Below are 20040 nucleotides of genomic sequence, written 5' to 3' on the forward strand. Positions count from 1 at the left end.
TAAACAAGAAGGAAGTGATTTGAGTTTTTGTGTTTTTTTTTTTAAAGCAACCCTGGGAAGAAAGAAAACACAGTAATCAAAAATATAGACAAATACATTTTCCTTCTCTTGGGTTTTCTAAATTATGTGACAGTTGAAATAAGGATTATAACACTGTCTCTAAATGTGGTCCTAAATGTACTTAAAGGAAATATTTAATTACATGGTAACTAGGGAAGAATAAAGGAGGCAAAAGGTCAAGTTTCTACATTTCCCCTGAATTGGTAAAATGACATCATTAGTAAACTGTGAAAAGCTACATATAAACAAAGTAAACCTAGAGGAACCTCTAAAAAGACTATATAAAGAGATACACTCAAAAACATAAGTTCAAAAACAAATTACTCAAGTAACCCACAAGTAGGCACAGATAAGACAAATGAATAACTGAACAGAAAACAAAATACAAAATGGTCAACTTGAGTCCTAATGTATAAATGACTACCTCAAATATTAATAAATATACTAATTAAAAGATCTAAATTAACAAAGCAGATTTAAAAACATGATTCAACTATTTTGCCTGTAAGAAACTCACTTCAAATGTAACAATAGAAACAGGCTCAAAGAAAAAAGATGGAAAAATACATGTCATGCAAACAATAACCCAAAGAAAGCAGGAATGGCTATATTAATAGCAGATCGAGTAGACTTCAGAGCAAAGAAAGCTATCAGAGAAAAGGACATTATATAAAGGATCAACCCATCAGAAAGACAAAGCAATCCTAAATGTGTTTGTACCAAACAACAAAGCTGTAAAGTTCAGACCTGAAAATGGATATATAGAAATCCACACACAATTAGAGCTGGAAACCTCAACATCCTTCTGTCAACAACTAAACAATTAGTCAGAAAACCAGCAAGGAGAACTCAACACCACCAAGAGCCAATGAAATTCCATCACCGTTTATAGAATACCCCACCCAACAACAGAATACACACATGTTTCAAGGGCTCACAGACATACACCAAGACAGACTACATCCTGGGCCACAAACCTGCCCCAAAAAGTAAAACAACAGAAATCACAAAAAGTGCGGAATGGAAAATCCTAAAAATCAGTGAGAGACAGAGAGAACACAAGAAAGTCTATAAATAACCTGGAAACTGAGTAACACTTCTCAACAACCCGTGGTTCAAAGGGTTAAAATAAAAGTTGAATAGACAACATATCAAAAGTTTGGAGACACAGTTAAAGCAGTGTCCAAAGGGAAATTTACAGTTATAACAATATCAAAAACAAGTAAATCAACACAAACCCTGCAGACATCAAAGGAGAAACAAGAGAATATATGTAAATATATTCTGTAATTAACCTGACACATGTAAATTTAACAACATAGGAGAAACGGACCAACTCCTCAAAAAAGTGGACTACCATAACCCATCGAAAATAAAATAATCTGAATAGCTCTATACTTACTAAGGAAATTAAATTTGCAACTTTAAAACTACCCCAAAAAAGAAATCTCTAGGCCAAAATATTTTCACTGATGGATTCTACACTAAATGTTTATATAAAAATTTACATCAATATTCTATACAATCTCCAAAAAATAGGAGTTAACATATCCCAAACACATTTATAAAGCTCAGTTCAGTTCAGTTCAGTCGCTCAGTCCTGTCCGACTCTTTGTGACCCCATGAATCACAGCACGCCAGGCCTCCCTGTCCATCACCAACTCTCGGAGCTCAACCAAACTCATGTGCATCGAGTCGGTGATGCCATCCAGCCATCTCATTCTCTGTCGTCCCTGTCTCCTCCCGCCCCCAATCCCTCCCAGCATCAGGGTCTTTTCCAATGAGTCAACTCTTCGCATGAGATGGCCAAAGTATTGGAGTTTCAGCCTCAGCATCAGTCCTTCCAATGAACACCCAGGACTGGTCTCCTTTAGGATGGACTGGTTGGATCTCCTTGCAGTCCAAGGGACTCGCAAGAATATTCTCCAGCACCACAGTTCAAAAGCAAAAGCATCAATTCTTCAGCACTTAGCTTTCTTCACAGTCCAACTCTCACATCCATACATGACCACGGGAAAAACCACAGCCTTGACTAGACAGACCTTTGTTGACAAAGTAATATCTCTGCTTTTTAATATACTGTTTAGGTTGGTCATAACTTTCCTTCCAAGGAGTAAGCGTCTTTTAATTTCATGGCTGCAATCACCATCTGCAGTGATTTTGGAGCCCAAAAAAGTAGTCTGACACTATTTCCACTGTTTCCCCACCTATTTCCCATGAAGTGATGGGACCACATGCCATGATCTTCGCTTTCTGAATGTTGAGCTTTAAGCCAACTTTTTCACTCTCCTCTTTTACTTTCATCAAGAGGCTCTTTAGTTCCTCTTCATTTTCTGCCATAAGGGTGGTGTCATCTGCATATCTGAGGTTATTGACATTTCTCCCGGCAATTTTTATTCCAGCTTGTGCTTCTTCCAGCCCAGCATTCCTCATGATGTACTCTGCATACAAGTTAAATAAGCAGGGTGACAATATACAACCTTGACGTACTCCTTTTCCAATTTGGAACCAGTCTGTTGTTCCATGTCCAGTTCTAACTGTTGCTTCCTGACCTGCATATAGGTTTCTCAAAGAGGCAGGTCAGGTGGTCTGGTATTCCCACCTCTTTCAGAATTTTCCACAGTTTATTGTGATCCACACAGTCAAAGGCTTTGGCATAGTCAATGAAGCAGAAATAGACGTTTTTCTGGAACTCTCTTGCTTTCTCCATGATCCAGCGGATGTTGGCAATTTGATCTCTGGTTCCTCTGCCTTTCCTAAAACCAGTTTGAACATCTGGAAGTTCCCGGTTCACGTATTGCTGAAGCCTGGCTAGGAGAATTTTATGCATGACTTTACTAGCGTGGGAGATGAGTGCAATTGTGTGGTAGTTTGAGCATTCTTTGGCATTGCCTTTCTTTGGGACTGGAATGAGAACTGACCTTTTCCAGTCCTGTGGCCACTGCTGAGTTTTTCAAATTTGCTGGCATATGGAGTACAGCACTTTCACAGCATCATCTTTTAGGACTTGAAATAGCTCAACTGGAATTCCATCACCTCCACTAACTTTGTTCGCAGTGATGCTTTCTAAGGCCCACTTGACTTCACATTCCAGGCTGTCTGGCTCTAGGTGAGTGATCACACCATCATGATTATCTGGGAAGTGAAGATCTTTTTTGTACAGTTCTGTGTATTCTTGCAACCTCTTCTTAATATCTTCTGCTTCTGTTAGATCCATACCATTTCTGTCCTTTATCAAGCCCATCTTATACAGCTAGTATTATCCTAATACCAAAACCAAACAAAGATGGTATAAAACAGATTACAGACTGACACACCTCATGAACAGACATAACAACCCTTAATAAAAATTTAGGAAAATATAAAAATAATTAAACATCATGACCAAATGTAGTTTATTCCTGAGATACAAAGCTGACTCAATATTGGAAAATCTACCAGAATATTCCACCATAATAAGCTAAAGAAGAAATTCACATGATCATATCAATTTGATATAGAAAAAGCTATTGACAAAAATCAACACTATTTCATGATAAAAAGCAGGAACTGGTAAAACAGGGGGAAAAAAAGAAACTGAGAAGAACTTCCCTGACTTGATAAACAGGATACACCAAAAACCTACAGCTAATATCAAACTGAATGCTCTTCTCCAAAGATCAGAAATGAGGCAAGGAGGTCACCTCGGATCACTGATTCAACACAGTGCCAGAAGTTCTAGCCAGTGAAATAAGGCAAGAAAAGGGAAAAAAGGATACAGATCAGTAAAAAGTAAGTAAAAATGCCCCATTTACATATGGCATGACTCTCTAAACAGAAAAATACAAGGACTCCACCAAAAAAAAAAAAGCCTAGAACTGTTAAGGGACGTCAGCAAGGTCAATACACAAAAATTTACAAAACTGAAATGTATTTTTATATACCAGCAATAAGCACATGAACACCAAAATTAAAAATATAATGATGCCTCTGATTCCTCAAAAAATAGAAGAATGAGATGCGTAACTAACAAAACAAAACATGCGGATAACCGTGCAACACTGAGGAAGCAAAGCAGAGGCCCGAGGACAGGGACACAGCACGCCCACAGACTGGGGACGCCAGCACAGGGAAGACGCCAGTCCTCCCCAAACTGGACACAGGGTCAACAGAATGCCTATCAAACTCCCAGCAAGCTTTTTTGTAAATACAGACAAGATTATTCTATAATTTAAATAAACAAGGGAACTAGAATAGAGGAAAAAAATAGAATTCTGAAAAAGAGTAAGTGGATGGAATCACTCTATCTGATACCAAGATTTACTGCACAGCCACAATAACAGACCATACTGGGGGTCAGATACATACCTTAACAGAGCAGAACAGGGGACCCAGGGACAGACCCACACCCAAGTGGTTTTTTACAGAAATATGAAAACTATTCAGTGAAGGAAAGCTAGCCTTTTCAACAAATGGTGCTAGAGCAACTGAACATCCACAAACATACAAATAAACAAAAAAAAAACACTTCACGCTATACAAAAATTGACATAAAAAGGATCATATATCTAATCATAAAATATAAAACTATAAAACTTTTCAGAAAAAAAAAAACAGGAGAAAATCTTTAGGGTCAAGGGCTATGCAAAGAGATCTTATACTCGACAGCAAAAACATAATCCATAAAAGGAAAAACTCACCTTCACCAAAATTTAAAACTTTTGTACTGTGAAAGATCCTGCTAAGGGTAAGGGGACAAGCTTCAAACTGGCAGGAAACGTTGGAAATATATACCTAAAAGACCTACTGTCTAGAATACATAAAGAACAAAACAACCATAAAAAAACAAAAGAACACAACAGAAAACAAACAAAAGATACAAAGAGACATTTTACCAAAGATATACAGATGATAAACACACACGGAGAGAAGTTTCAGACCTTTAGGCATTAGGGAAATCCAAATTAAAACCACAATGAGATATCATTGCATGCATAATTAAAGTATGGCTAAAATGAAAAATAGTGACAACATCAAGTGTTGGCAACAATGAAGAGCAATTGGAACTCTTGATACATTGATGGTGGAAATGCAAATGGTCAGCCATCTAAGGAACTATTAGGCAATTTCTTATAAAACCAAATATGCAACTACCTCATGACCCAGCAACAGCAGTCTGGGCACTTATTCCAGAGAAATAAAGACTTGTGATCACACATATGCTCTACACAGTACTGTTTACAGCAGCTCTATTCATAATATCCAAAACTAGAAACCACCCAGACGTCCTTTAATGGATGAATGGTTAAACAAATTGTGGTTCATCCATACCATGGAATACGACTCAGCAACAAAAAGGAACAAATTATTAATATATACAACAAAGTGAAGAAATATCCAAAGACTTAGGCTTAAGTGAAGAAGCCAATTCCCTATTATATAATTCAACAGATGCAACATTCTTGAAATAACAAAATAACATAACTGAAAAACCAGTGGCTGTTGGGATTAAGGAGGATGTAGGGGCTTGAGGGAAGTGGGCTTGGCTATAGAAGGGAAACATTCCCTTAGGAATGGAAATGTTCCATACCTTGACTGCATCAGTATCAATATCCTGGTTGGAAGACTGAACTGCAGTGTCACCACTCGGGGAAAGTGGGTGAGGGTACATAGGATGTCTCTGGGTGACTTCTTACAACTGCATGGAAACCTAAACTTACCTCAAAATAAAAAGCTTAACTTCAAAAAAGCAAAACAAAGACATTTCAGACCAAGAATAAAAAACAAAACAAAAATCAGCAAAAATAGTTAAGAGAATTCCTCCAGGCATAAGAAAATTCCAGATGGTACCTAGATCTACATAGAGGAATTAAAAGCAGCAGAAATGATAAAAGTAAGAAAATATAAAAGATTTATTAAAGAAACATTTCACGCCAGTCAGAATGGCTGCTATCCAAAGTCTACAAGCAATAAATGCTGGAGAGGGTGTGGAGAAGAGGGAACCCTCTCACACTGTTGGTGGGAATGCAAACTAGAACAGCCACTATGGAGAACAGTGTGGAGATTTCTTAAAAAACTGGAAATAGAACTGCTATACTACCCAGCAATCGTACTCCTGAGCATACACACCGAGGAAACCAGAACTGATAGACATGTGTACCCCAATGTTCATCGCAGCACTGTTTATAATAGCCAGGACATGGAAGCAACCTAGATGTCCATCTGCAGACAAATTGATAAGAAAGCTTTGGTACATATACACAATGGAGTATTACTCAGCCATTAAAAAGAATACATTTGAAACAGTTGTAATGAGGTGGATGAAACTGGAGCCTATTATACAGAGTGAAGTAAGCCAGAAAGAAAAACACCAATACAGTATACTAATGCATATATATGGAATTTAGAAAGATGGTTATGATAACCATAACCCTGTATGCGAGACAGCAAAAGAGACACAGATGTATAGAACAGTCTTTTGGACTCTGTGGGAGAGGGTGAGGGTGGGATGATTTGGGAGAATGGCATTGAAACATGTATATTATCATATGTGAAACGAATCGCCAGTCCAGGTTCGATGCATGATACAGGATGCTCGGGGCTGGTGCACTGGCATGACCCAGAGGGATGGGATGGGGAGGGAGGTGGGAGTGGGGTTCAAGATGGGGACACATGTACACCCGGGGCGGATTCATGTCAATAAAAAAAAAAAAGAAACCTTAACAAACCTCTTAAAACTTTCAAATTTTATTTACAGCAAAATAACACAACATATTATGTGGTAACAAAATAAGTAAAAATAAAATGTATGACAATAGCACAAATGCCGAGGGAGAGGTCATCAAAGTATATCATCATGAAACCCTTACAGAACATGAAAAATGGAATAGTATTTTAAAGGAAGCTACAGTAAGTTAAAGGTATATGTTAAACCCTACAGCAACCACTAAAAAGAGAAAACAAAGTTGAGAAGATATGACAATAAAGTAGAGGAAATATCATATAGTCACTCATTCCAAAGAAGGCAGAAACAGATGAAAAAGGGAACAAAGTATATAGGACAAACAGAAGACAAATAGCAAGATGGTAAATAAAAAACCCAATCACATCAATACTCTCATTAAATATAAATGATTTACACTCTAAAATAAAAGGCAGAGACTGTAAGACTAGATGAAAAAATAAGAACTACAAGGCTATTTACAAGAATTTTACTCGATGTATTTTATTTCAATGTATCTCTCCCAAAATTTGGTAGAACAAGTAGACAGAAAAGCAGTAAGGACATAAAAGACTATCTTAACAACATTATCAACTAACTAAACATAATCAGCATTTATAGAAACTCCAACCAATGAAGAACACACATCCTTATTAAGTATACACGGAATATTTAACAAACTAAACCACATTCTAGTGCATAAAACAAGTCTCAAATTTCAAAGGATTCAAACAATAAAAATATCTTCTCTGACCACAATGCAATTAAATTAGTAATCAGTAGAAGGACAATTTCTGAAAAATTCCCAAACATCTGGCAACTGAAAAACATGCCTCTAAGCAATCACAAGGGTAACCAATCAGGTAACTGTATTAAAAAAAAAACAAAACTGGAATTAAGGAGCTCACAAACTTGTAGGATACGAGATCAATAAACAAGAGTCAATTGCATTTCTACATTCTAGCAATAAACAATCAAAACTTGAAGGTCAAAATATATATTACCATTTATAATAGCTTTCAAAAATATGAAATACTTAGCAATAAACTGGATTTTAAAATGTGCACATTATACTTGTATACTGAAAACTATGCAGCAGTGCTAAGCAAAATCAAAGAGAACCTAAATAGACGGAGACGTACACCTTGCTTGTGGGTCAGAAGACAATACTGTTTAGATGTCATACATCTCAAACTGATTTACAGGTTCCACACAATCCTGGGCAAACTCTCAGGAGGCTTTTTTGTAGAAATTGACAAACTGATTTCAAAGTTAATTTGGAAATAAAAAAGACCAGGAATGGCCAAAACAGCTTTGAAAAAGGAGAGCAAAGTTGGAAAAGCTACCTAGTTTCAAAACTTTTAAATACATAGTAACCAGACACTGCTGTTATCAGGCTGTGGCGCAATAAGCGGAGTGCCCTAGAGCTGTGTTCTGCAATGAGAAGCCACCTCATGAGAAGCACCAGCACCCCAAAGAGAGAGCAGTCCCCGCCTGCTGCAAACAGAGAAAGCCGGTGCCGCAGTGAAGAGCCAGTGCAGTCAAAAACACAAATAATAAAGAAAATAATTTTTTAAAAAGACACTGTGTTATGGAGTCAAGACAGACAGCGGATCAGTGTAACAAAACAGGTCAGAAACAGATCCACATGGATACAATCAATTGATTTTTGACAAAGGTACAAAAATAATTCAGTGGAGGAAGGGCTATCTTTTGAACAAACAGCGTTGGAACAATTGGATATTCATATTGAAAAACATGAACTCTACACCACTGACAAAAACTAACTCAAAATGCATCACTGACCTAAACATAAAAACTAAAAGTATAAGACTGCTAAAAAAAAAAAAATAGAGGAAATCTTTGCCACCTCTGGTTAGGCAAAGATTTCTTAAATACCACACTGAGCACACAACCAACAAAAAAAGAAAAACACCGAAGTAAATAAAACATGTTCTTTGAAAGACAGTGTGAAGAGACTATTTTCTCCAGTTTGAGAAATAACGTTTGCAAATCATGTACTGGATAAAGGACTTCTATCCAGAACATATAAAGAACTCTCAAAATTCAACAAGAAGATAATGACCCAATTTTAAATCAGGCCAAAGACAGGAGCAAGCACTTGGGCAAAGCAAACAGACAGCTGCTGCAGAACCATATGGGGGGATGTTCAACACTGTTATGCACTACAGAGACGCAAATTCCAACCACGGTAAGATACCATCACACTACACACCTGTTCAGAGTCGCTAAAATTAGAAAGACTGACCACACCAAGGATCAAGGGAAGATGCGGAGCAAACGAAACTTTCATTCACTGCTAGTGGGAATGTAAAATCTCATAATCCTCTTCCCAGTTTGGAAGTAAAGTCAAGTGTACCCATATTATGGGACCAAACCATTCCTCTCCTAGATGCTTACCCACAAGAAGTGAACACATGTCCTTACAAAAACCTCATAGCAGCTTCACTTGTGATGGCCCCGAAAGGGAAATAACCCAAAGGTCCTTCAACAGGTGAAAGGAGAAACAAACTGTGGTACACTAATCCATATGATGGAATACTACTCAGCAATAAAAAGTGACCACTGATACAGGCAGCAACCCAGAATAATACTGAAATAACTGTGCTGAGTGAAAAAAGCCAGGCAATATAAACATAAATACTGTGTAATCCTCCATATAAGACATTCTAGGAAATACAAACTCATCTTCAGTAAAACAGAAAGCCCATCAGTGGCTGCACAGCCTGGAAGGGATGCAGGGCAGGAAGGGCTGGAAGGACTGATTTCAAAGCCACACTGAGACTTTCTGGGGCGATGAAAGAGTTCATTATTGTGGTGGTCGTTTCATGGGTGCGCACAAATGTCAAGATGCATCAAGCTGTGTATTTTAAGTATGTGCAGTTTATTGTTTATTGATAACGAGGGAAAACTACCAATGGCCTGTAAAAGATGGGCACCTGATTCTGGAACTCCAAGCAGCTGCATCGTTGTCTCCATCCCTCTCTCTCGATGTCCAGGTGCAAGTGCTGGACTCTCATTCACACCCCAGTTTTATTAAGTGCAAAAATGATCAGAAAGCTGTCCACGTTAATTATGTCAATTATTACATATTAACATAGTTATCAACTATGGACTTGGAAAAAATGAGGGCAAAGAAAATCTTCATTCTGTGATCTGAGCCCCCTGGCAGAGCAAATACTTCTTGGTGGTTGACAGTCTCAGTGATTTTCCTTCGGTTACTTTAAAATTTTCTGTACTTTCCAAATTCTTTACACAGCCATTATTTTGTTCTTTAGGGGGAAAAAGTTTTAAAAGAATGCATCTAAATTCTCCATCAAGTATAGGACTATTCGGGAATTTCCTGGTGGTCCAGTGGTTAGGACTCAGCACTTTCATGCCCAAGAGCCTGGGTTCAATCGCTGGTGGGCGAACTAAGATCCCACAAGCCACCAAAAAAAAAAAAAAATTAAAGAACTCTTCAGAAAGAAATCAAGGGTTTTTTTTTTCACCCTAATAATGAAGGACTAGCACCTGAACATACACATACACATTAATGTAGATCAAAGAACAGGGAGTTTTCATTTATAAAAGGTGAAGGGCATTTATAATACTATATGTAGAAGTTCAAAACCTCAACAAAAAACGGATACGGTCTAAATTCTGAATTTCACTAGCTGACCACTGAGTTGGCTCTCCCCTAGTTAAAGTAAAACATGCTCTTTGAAAGACATAACATGTTTTTAAAGACATAACATGTTTTAACTAATTTCCTGCCCTCTAGGTTGGAAACTGAACTCTCACACACCAAAGGGAAAGTCCTGCACAAATTTCCAGGGGTTAGGAGCGGTGACCAGAGGCTCCTCTCACGCCTAAAGCCTGTAAATGAATCAAGCCTTCGATACAGGATGGATGCCAGGAGAGGCAAGACTCAACCCTGCTTGTCCCAAGTTGTTGGCAGTAGATATTTATGGCATGATTTTTAGCAAGTGTAGAAAAGTCAGCAGTGTATTCAGAAACGCCAAATGCCGAAAAAACACGTTTCTTTTAAAATAATTCCACAGATTAAATTACACGCAAAATGTTTTTTTATGCAACCTGAATGCAAACCTTTGAGTCTTCCTCCGTGGTTTCTAAAAGAAACCAACTTAGTGATGACCAAATTCTTGACTTAATTCTTCACTTTCATTTCAGAGACAAAAATGAAAGTAGGTTAGCACCCCGCAACAGCACCATGCACATGACATAACGCAGGATACTTACATGTCTTGGAGTGCTCATGGGAAAGCATGTAGTTGGCGAGAGGCGGCGTGTAAGTCAAACACTGCAGTGCTGCGTTTGCAAAACAGGTATTGCCCAAATTCTGGAGCCCAGCTCCTACTCTATGAGTCTGTTGCCATTTAAGACAAATCTTCTCAGATGGGAAGAGAACTTTCTGTGGAGGAGCAATGCCATCACCTAGGGCTAGAAAAATAAACATTTAAAACGAAAGCTTTGCACACTTCTGAAGCTAAGTAAATAACAAGACATCACACCTGAATCTGACCAAGATTCTTATGACCAGCTAACCAGAAACACAGGGGAGAAAGGGACATTTTAAAAGAAAAGACCCCAGAATGCGGGAAATTCTAAATGATTTGTTTTTTCTGATAAATAAATTTCAAGGACAAAAGTGTGTGTGGGGGAGGGGGGACAGTATTTTACAGATTTAAAAAAACTTTAAAAAGACATTCACCAAATGCAAAGGACAGACCTTGTTTGGAAGTTGGTTTCAATGACCAACTGTTAAAAACCATTCTGTGACGACCGGGGACATCTGAATATTGACTGGATTTTTAATAGAAAAACATTCTAATTTTCAGAAAAGAGTGATTTAGATAAACACATTAAAATATTTACAGATGAAATAGAAAGTATTAGATTTGTTTTAAACGGTGGGAAGTGAGGAGTGGAGTTAAGTGGGTGGAGGTATGAGTGGCCAGAAGTCGATAAACAAAGTTCACTGAAGGGTACAAGAGAGTTCATTATAGTTATCCTTTTTTATATCTAATAAATAAACAACAATGCAACAGCAAGTGCAGGAAAGTCGACGCCCGGGGACACCTGTGGTGGGTGCGGACAGTCCGGCCCCCACCAGCACCGCCACCCTCCCGCCGTCTTACTGAGGCCTCACTAGCTGTCGGTCAGACCCGATTCTAAAGGGTGGTGGTGACGTCATCCCAACTTTACCAGTAAGGAAATGGGATTTCAGGCACCATGATAACACACTCGTAAAGATACTATACACGAATTTTTTAATCTATTTTTAAGACTTAAATGGCTAACTGACAACTATGCTAATAAAACTCAGGTGAAGCTCAAAAACAACTTATTTAGGAGAGGCCAAAATCATCCACAGCCAGAGTGTTTGTTCAGAAGTATGCCAGTTCCTCAATGCCACCAAAGACTAAGATGCCCAACAGACGGTACTTGGCTTGCAACAGCGACATTGAGCATTTAAGTACGCAAAAAGGCAGGCTTCAGCTTCGTGAAGAAGGCAGAGCCAAATACGAGACATGAGCCTTTAAAATGTGTGACAAGGGCCCCAAAACAAGGACCAGCTGGGATGACACCAACTCAGTCCTGAGGGAGAGAGGAGCCCCAGCAAGGCGAGAGGTGGCTGGGTCTGCGAGGAGACGTCCTGTGGCAGAGGCCCGCTTATAAAGGTCTCTAAACCTCTCTGTACAACAGTCGCTAAAACTGTTCTGTGAGACAAAGTCCCCCAGACACCGTCAGCAAATCGCACCCCCAGCCCACGACACAGCATCACATGTACCAAGAGCACTCAAACAGTCCGAGGGCCAAGCCGCCCCACATGAACAATGTCCTGAGTGGGAATCAATCTTTTCTTGCAACTTCAAAGCTTTCAAATCCCCAAGTTTTAGGAGCGTCACCTAAAGTGTCCACATCTTACTTATCTGGATGAGTCTTAATACATGTAACCACATTTATATGGTTTGATACATAATGTAATATTTAAGTGATCTGCTCTCTTTCAAACAGCTTTATGACTACAGATGACTTTAACTGGGAAAAAACAAACAAAACATTGAAAACGAAGTTGTGCAGAGCTCACTTGTCAAAAGTCAACTGTTTTTAAATTTTTAAGAGGCAGACGTTTACTTAGGGCACGGTAGTTAACTGACAAGCTAACAAAACGCTTGTCCATCTTGATTCTCACCAGAATAAAGTTTATCCTTCAAAAAATTACGAATTAAAGAAATTCATAGTAACTAAAAATAATCTTACCCTGTTATGATAGGTATGTTAATCATGAAGCAGAAGCAGAGGAAAATGAAGCCCGTCAAATAACGTAACTCTGCTGGCCACTCAGGTGGCAATAATTTATCTTGCAAAATAAGCCCCTCTCTGAAACTACCAACTTATGGACACATTTATACAGGAGTTTCCTGTAGTGATTCAGTCTTTTAAAAAGTAATACCTTGATCCTTTTGTGGTGATGGTTTTGATTTTTCAGGTACAGATGAATTTGAATAAACTACAGCACCAGGTACTGGTCCTAAAGAAAGTGTGTGATTTGAAACATCATTTAACGAAGACACAGCACCCCAGCTGGCAGAACCTGCGTCCATGTCTCCAGGTGAGACAGCCTCCGAACTGCCAGGCTGGTTCTGACAGGCTGATGGGTCTGAAGATTCAGAAGCTTTGTCAACTATGGTCATTGTTCAACTCTGTAAAAGACAAAAAGCATACATTTGCTTCATAAGGTCAAGAAAAGTAATCTACTTATTCTACCATTAAATCTTTGAAAATAATTAAAAGCAGTCAGGCTAACTTTCCAATAAATCACTCCAATATAAAAGCAACAGTATCTTTTTTAGCTCTGTAATAATTTTCTTGGGATATTTACCACTGTGCTAATCTGAACATGCCAACGATTTTTCATCATAAAGTCTTCAGTGAAGTATTTGATTAGATCATGTCATTCTTTCATGCCCTCTGAAAATCTAATATTTTGATTTACAATCAAGTACCTCAATTTCCAGTTCTCTACATTCACGAATTACCTTTTTCTCTCTTTTGCTTAAACCTAGAATGTGAAATGCACTAATACCTTTGGCTCAATTTTCAATTCACATATAATTCCTCAGGAAAAAGTCTCAACTACCTGAAAAGAAAACCTAGCTTTAAGCTTCAAGTTCAAAATGACACTGTTTGAACTATATTACTTTTCTTTTAAATATAAGTAAAAAATATATAGGAAGTCTCACTTTTGAAACATATTTTCTGAAGAGGCTCATTCATTTGGTATACATGACTTTTTAAAATGAAGCCCGTTAAGGCATTTCTGACATCAAACTGGGAAACAAACACCTGTTATAAAAGCACTTCACTATAATTTTCTCTCTGAACCCTACTAAGATCTTAGGACCACCATTAATTGAGCACTTTCTGTGTGCTGGGTATTGTGTCAGTCACTAACTTCATATTCGTAAGGACCTGTGAGAGACTGGACAGAATCCACCAGAGCTATGAAACGGGGCAACCCTAACCCAAACTAGTCACCACTGGGCACAGGCGCCAGGCCCCACATTCCTGGCTGGGCTTCCTTTGGGCTCCACCAAGGTCCAGAGCACAGCAGTCCAGGAATGCTCTGAGACCGCCCAGTGGCGGCCAACCTGAGCAGGCCACTGCCCTACAGGTGGCCCTCCAGGTAAGCACCGCCCCCTCACAGCTCCCCAACCCCTGTACCCACTCTGCCGCCCCCGGAAACCTCCCCAGGCGCGCACTGGCCCTCTCCTACCTGCTCTCTCCAGCTCTGCACGGACTGGTCTCCCCCAGGTCTCTCTCACCCTTGCACCTCCAGCCAGTGAGCACCCCCGCCCCCCCCCCCCCCCCCGCTCCCTTCAGGCCGCATTTCCTCTGGGACACTTGCCTGGACAACTGCCTCCCCCAAGACAGGATGAGAACCCCTCCAGGAAGCTCCCCAGCACCCGGGCACCCTCCGGCTGGTTTCTAGGGAAGCCGTCCTGCCTGCCACGCTCCTCTCCCTCGTGTTCTGTTTGTACGCCCTGACCTGGAACAGGGAAAGCTCTCCCCACGCGTGCTGAACAGATGAATGAGCTGGGAAGAGAGAACGGAACCAGTGTCTGCTCTGAGCACCAGGCTGCAGGTGACTGATCTGTATAAAGTATCTCATTTAATCCTTAAGGACTCTGAAGTAGGATTAAAACCTGTTTCAAAAAATATTCAAAACAGTGAAATAAATACCCATGCATATGACACCTTAACAAATGTTATGATGCACAGTCTACTCACAACAAGGAGTTTTTTTAAGCCTTGATTTTGTTGTGATTTTACATGAAAGCAAGATTATCACCTCCCTAAAAAGTACAACCTTAAAGAAAACATTTTGGAATCTTCCATAGAAATAGAAAAGAAGATGTTAATTAGATCTTAACAAAAAGAAAAACTGAATTGAAACGTTAAGTCAATCTAAGTAAAATATAGTACAGGACCCATACTAAGGAAGAAAGCCAGAGCCACATTATCCAAATAAAAATTACACTTTCCTCATTTGACAGTCAAAAGAAACTGCAAACCAAGAGGCATGACGAAGAAAACAAGAGTGGAAGGAGTATAGAAGGAAGAAAAGGAAGAAGCAAATTAACCCAGCCTTATTCACAATAATGTTAAACAGCAAAAACCTTGATTTTCTGGGGGTGAACATCCCTTTCAGGACACTCATTCACTAATGACCTAAGAAAACTATTTTACTTGCTGCAGTTGCCTTTTGTGTGTGTGTGGGGGGGGGGCAACTCTTAAAAAAAAAATTAAGTAAAACATACAACTCAGTCACTGACAATCAAATCGCATTGTAACTTGGGAAAACCAAAACCATCCATTCTCCTTCATTATGTGTATTCAGCCAATGAATTCTTACCCTGAAACCATCAGGCATTAAACTAAACTCCATCTGCTACGGAGAAACCTTTCTGGAAGCCAAACTATGCTGTGTAGGATTCAGATGTTAAGTGTTCTTTACTCAGTAAAGCTTTTAAACATTATTGTTATAAATCTCAGGACTTATAAGTAACTGCTTCAATGAACAGTTTAAACTTCTCTCAACATCTTCTGATGACAGATAAAAAATCACAAAAGCATGTTTGAAAAAAACTGGGTACAAGAATCAAGGTTGGATGGTGTGTGGAGCAATGAGACAAAGTGACTTCACAAGTGTTTCCTTTGAGTGTATCTCACTCTAAATACAATGTTTTACTCGAAAGTCTTAAAATGCTGTCCTTCCTATGGTATTTCTTCTCCCTTGGGATGATGAGAGGCTAGAATATATGTTCCTTTTTCATTTTTAGAATAAGCATCTCTCTAAACATTATGGCACTCCTCATACATTGTGGTAATAATATCAGTACGTGCAAAAAGAAACTGTTATATTCTGCTTCTTAATATTAATCCGTCTCCCAGCTGTATTTCCATTTTCAAACACATATGCTTTAAAAAGACACAACCTGGATTTTAATTACTTGTAACTAAACACATCGACTACCTTTAAACTTCTACAAACCTATCTCTGTAGACTTAATTCAATGACACAGAAAAGAAAGTGAAACTGGCTCTAAATACAAACAAGTGAGCCAGATGATTCATTATCACCAATCCATTTTGAATGAATAAATACAGTCAAAAGAGGAGAATGATGTTTCAAATACACAAGTTAAGATTTGAGACTAACATGTGGAAGAAGCTAAAACAGTGGGGCTCACTTTGAAAAACAGGTGCTAACTAAATAGTGTCTCAACCAGTTTTCCTGTTATGTGAGTGTTATTTACTTTAAACAACCAACGTGCTTTTCCCATCAACAAGTCAGCCCTCCTTAAGGCCTCCCGGAACATAAAAGAGCTATTCACCAAAAGCGATCTCGATTGCATTCATCGTAAAGCGAGGTTAAAGTCCTAAAACCGTAAAAACTTCGGGTTCCGCCAAATCTTCTCAAACATCTTATCGCCCTCTCCCGCCACCCCCTCTCCAGGTAAGCTGGCTCTTCCTGTCCCGAAGATAAAAGACTAGGACCCCGGCACACGCGCTTCTGGGGAGTGGAGGGGACCGCGACGCCAGGCCGGCCCCCTCCGCTCCCCGCGAGTGGGTGCCCGCTCCGCCCGGCGGCCGGCGTGCGCAACTCGGGACGCCCGGCGGGGACCCGGCCAGGTGGCCGGCCCCGCGAGGGCGGAGCGGACCGGCGCTGGCGCGGCGGGCAGACCCGGTGGGAAAGTTTGTCTCTTTGCGGGGGCAGGGAGGCGAGCCCGGGGCTCCGGGGGGCGCTCGGGGCGGGGGGCGGCAGCCACGCGGGGTGGGGGGGCGCTCCGCGGCCGGCGGCCGGCACACGCCCACCCGGGACAGACCGCTGCCGGCCCGGCCGCCCCGGCCCCGGCCCCCGGCCCGCGGGGGCGGGCTGGGCCGGGCGGGGGCGCCGGGAGGGCAGTGTCCATGGCAACCGGGGGGCAGCCCGGCCTCCCCCGCGCACCCCGGCTCCCGCGGCGGCGCGGCCGCCGCCCCCTCCCCGGCGGGCCTGGCCCCGGCCGGCCGGCGGCGGCGGCGCTGCCACCCGCGCGGCGGGGTCCCGGGCGGCCCGGCCCGCTGCGGAGCGGGGCCGGCGGACGAGGGGCCGCGCCAGCCCCCCGGCGGGCCGCGCCGGCTGAGTGGCGGCCCGGCCGGCGGCGGCCGGGGCGAGCCGGGCGATCCGCGGGCCCCACGCCGGCCGGCGGCGGGCGGGGAGGAGGCGGGAGCTTACCTGACCCGGCTCGGCGCTCGCTCCATCCCCCTCGGCCGCCGCCGCCGCCGCCGCCGCACACAGCCCAGCCGCCCGGCGGGGGACAATGACGTGCCTCCATCCGGGCACCGCCGCCGCCGCCTCCGGGTCAGCGCCGCGCCCGCAGCGCCCCGCCGGGCCGCCAGGGGGCGCGCCAAGGCCGCGCCCCGCACGCGCTGCCGCCGCCGCCGCCCAGGGGCCGTCGCACAAGAGGCGCGGCGAGCAGCTAACGGGCCGGGCGGGCGCGGGAGGGGCCGTCGCCCAAAGCGCCGCGGGCGCGGGCTGGCGCGCGCGTCACTGGAGCGCCGGGGCGGCCGCGGGAGCGACGCGCTGATTGGCGGCGCCGGGCCGCGCGCGCGGCGCGGGCGCGCTGAGGTCCTTCCCCAGCGGCCGCGGGGCGCGAGCGGAGGCCCGAGCGCGCCCCCCGCCTCTGCCCGGCGTGCGCCCGGTCTGGCCCGCGCCGGGGCGACGCGACCACGCGGGGACACCTGGGCGCCCCCACCCTCAAACGGCAGGTGTCCGGAAGAGATTCTCCTCAGCCTAGCGACCCGGCATTTAAGGACGCCGGAGCCAGCGGGGGACCTTCGGACTTCGCCAGCAGTGTTCCTGCAAGCGGAGAATTTTCCACCCGGGCTCCAGAAGAGGCAGACCTCCAACCACCACCCCGGCCCGGCCCATCCCGCCACGGGATCATCTCAGATCCGAGCCGGGCGCCTTCTTTCGGGGCAGCTAGACCGGCTCTTGTTCTCGAGGGCCAGATCCAGCCGCTTATTGGATGTCTCCACCGCGAGGCCGAGCAGAGATCAGAATTGATTGTGGCATCTCCCTTCCACCAGCACCAGCCTGCTCCTCCCCATGTGGTTCCCTGCTTTGATGGGCGGACGCGCCCTCTCCCGCACTTACCTGAGTGCTTCCTCTTCCTCCTTCTCCCGACCCCACTACATCAAGTCACTTCCACCTGAACCTACCCAGGGGGGCTCTCGTCCCTTCCTAGCCTGGCCGCTCGCCTTCCTTACAGTCACCCTGCTGCCCACTTTCAACCTTCACACTTGTGGCCAGGATCCTCTTTTTTTAAAAAGACAGGTCAGATGTCCCTTCCTAAGAGCCTTTAGCTACTTTCTTGACCCACAGAAAAAGCTTACTGCTCCGCCTATATCTTAATAGCTCTAATTCTACTGTTAAGAAAGAAGTCACTCAAGTGATCAGCTGTGCATTTGGATCAGTACACTGAAGTTTGAGGACACAAGGAAGGAAAAGGTGAATTTCAAGCCTCCAAAATTCAGGACCCACTTTGGGGATTAAGGATCTTTCTGGTGGCTCAGACGGTAAAGAATCCACCTGCAATGGATTGGGAAGATCTCCTGGAGAAGGAAATGGCAACCCACTCCAGTATTCTTCCCTGGAAAATCCCATGGATGGAGGAGCCTGGTGGGCTACAGTCCATGGGGTCGCAAAGAGTCGGACACGATTGAGCAACTTTACTTGGGGATTATTAACACTACAATTTACTTCCTGATGAAGAATGCTTATGAAATTTCACCTGCACAGTCCTGGCAACACTATTAAGAGATTTGTAAGAACAGAACAGCCATAGGGATGGAGCCAGTAATTTGCTTGCCTTTTCCAAATGACTTTCAGGTGATTAAATACAGAAGGAAAAGGATTTAAGGAGTCAAGTGCCTAATAGTCACCTGAGCTTTGTGATTATTTCAAAATGCTTTCTTTGGAAGCCACGTGAGAAGTCTGGCTTCTACTTTCTTCTTCCGTTTTACATCCTATTGACAAACTGCCCGTGTCACCAACCTCTTAATATAATAGAATTGTTGTTCAATTGTTCAGTTGTGTCTGACTCTTTGTGACCCCATGGGCTGCAGCACGCCGGCTTCCTTGTCCTTCAATATCTCCAGGAGTTTGCTCAAACTCATGTCCATTGAGTCGGTGATGCCATCCAACCATCTCATCCTCTCTTGTCCCAGGGATATTTTTTTAAATCCCTTGGCATTCTCTATCTACAACAGAATTTTTTTTGAGAGGCGGGGTTGTCCCATGGCCCTCTCCTCCTACCTCCTCCTTCCTCCGTGCCTTGAAAACAAACACAGAGGCCCTATTCCTCTAAAGAATTTCAGGGCCATTTACTGTAGCAAACCTATGACGTAAGTGCAGAAGTTGACAAAGGACGTTAGGAAGCCCCTGCCTTCAAACAGCCGGGTCTTTGGCCTTTGCCACAGAAACTCATTTTCCTCCAGACCAGAGTTCAACCCAAAGTGAATGCTGCTGGAAGAAAATATCACTCTACCTCTGTTCTTACAAGCTGTGGGACCCACACAAATTACTTAGCTAGTTACCTTAACCAACGCTGTCTTTACGCCAGAGGTAAACTAACACCAGGGGCTTCTGAGGTGGCTCAGTGGTTAAAAACTCTGCCTGCCAGTGCAGGAGACTTGAGTTTGATCCC

The 20040-nt window shown here is 42.8% G+C and overlaps 1 protein-coding gene across 2 annotated transcripts in view; it reads right to left on the reverse strand.

Moving 5' to 3' along the window:
* The window catches only part of USP42 (ubiquitin specific peptidase 42), a 43926-nt gene extending 26212 nt beyond the window's left edge, over positions 1-17714 (reverse strand). For both annotated transcript variants that reach the window (XM_055410338.2, XM_055410337.2), the window contains exons 1-3: positions 17568-17714; positions 13242-13491; positions 11024-11224 (exon numbers count right to left, since the gene is read on the reverse strand). In XM_055410338.2, coding sequence (XP_055266313.2) covers positions 11024-11224; positions 13242-13482 — 442 coding nt within the window. In that variant the 5' untranslated portion in view covers positions 13483-13491; positions 17568-17714. The remainder of the gene's footprint in view (positions 1-11023; positions 11225-13241; positions 13492-17567) is intronic.
* Positions 17715-20040: the final 2326 nt, after the last annotated feature.

The sequence above is a fragment of the Moschus berezovskii genome, chromosome 27, assembly GCF_049115385.1.
Source record: "Moschus berezovskii isolate FMDL1 chromosome 27, NW_MosBer_1.0, whole genome shotgun sequence".
NCBI lineage: Eukaryota > Metazoa > Chordata > Mammalia > Artiodactyla > Moschidae > Moschus > Moschus berezovskii.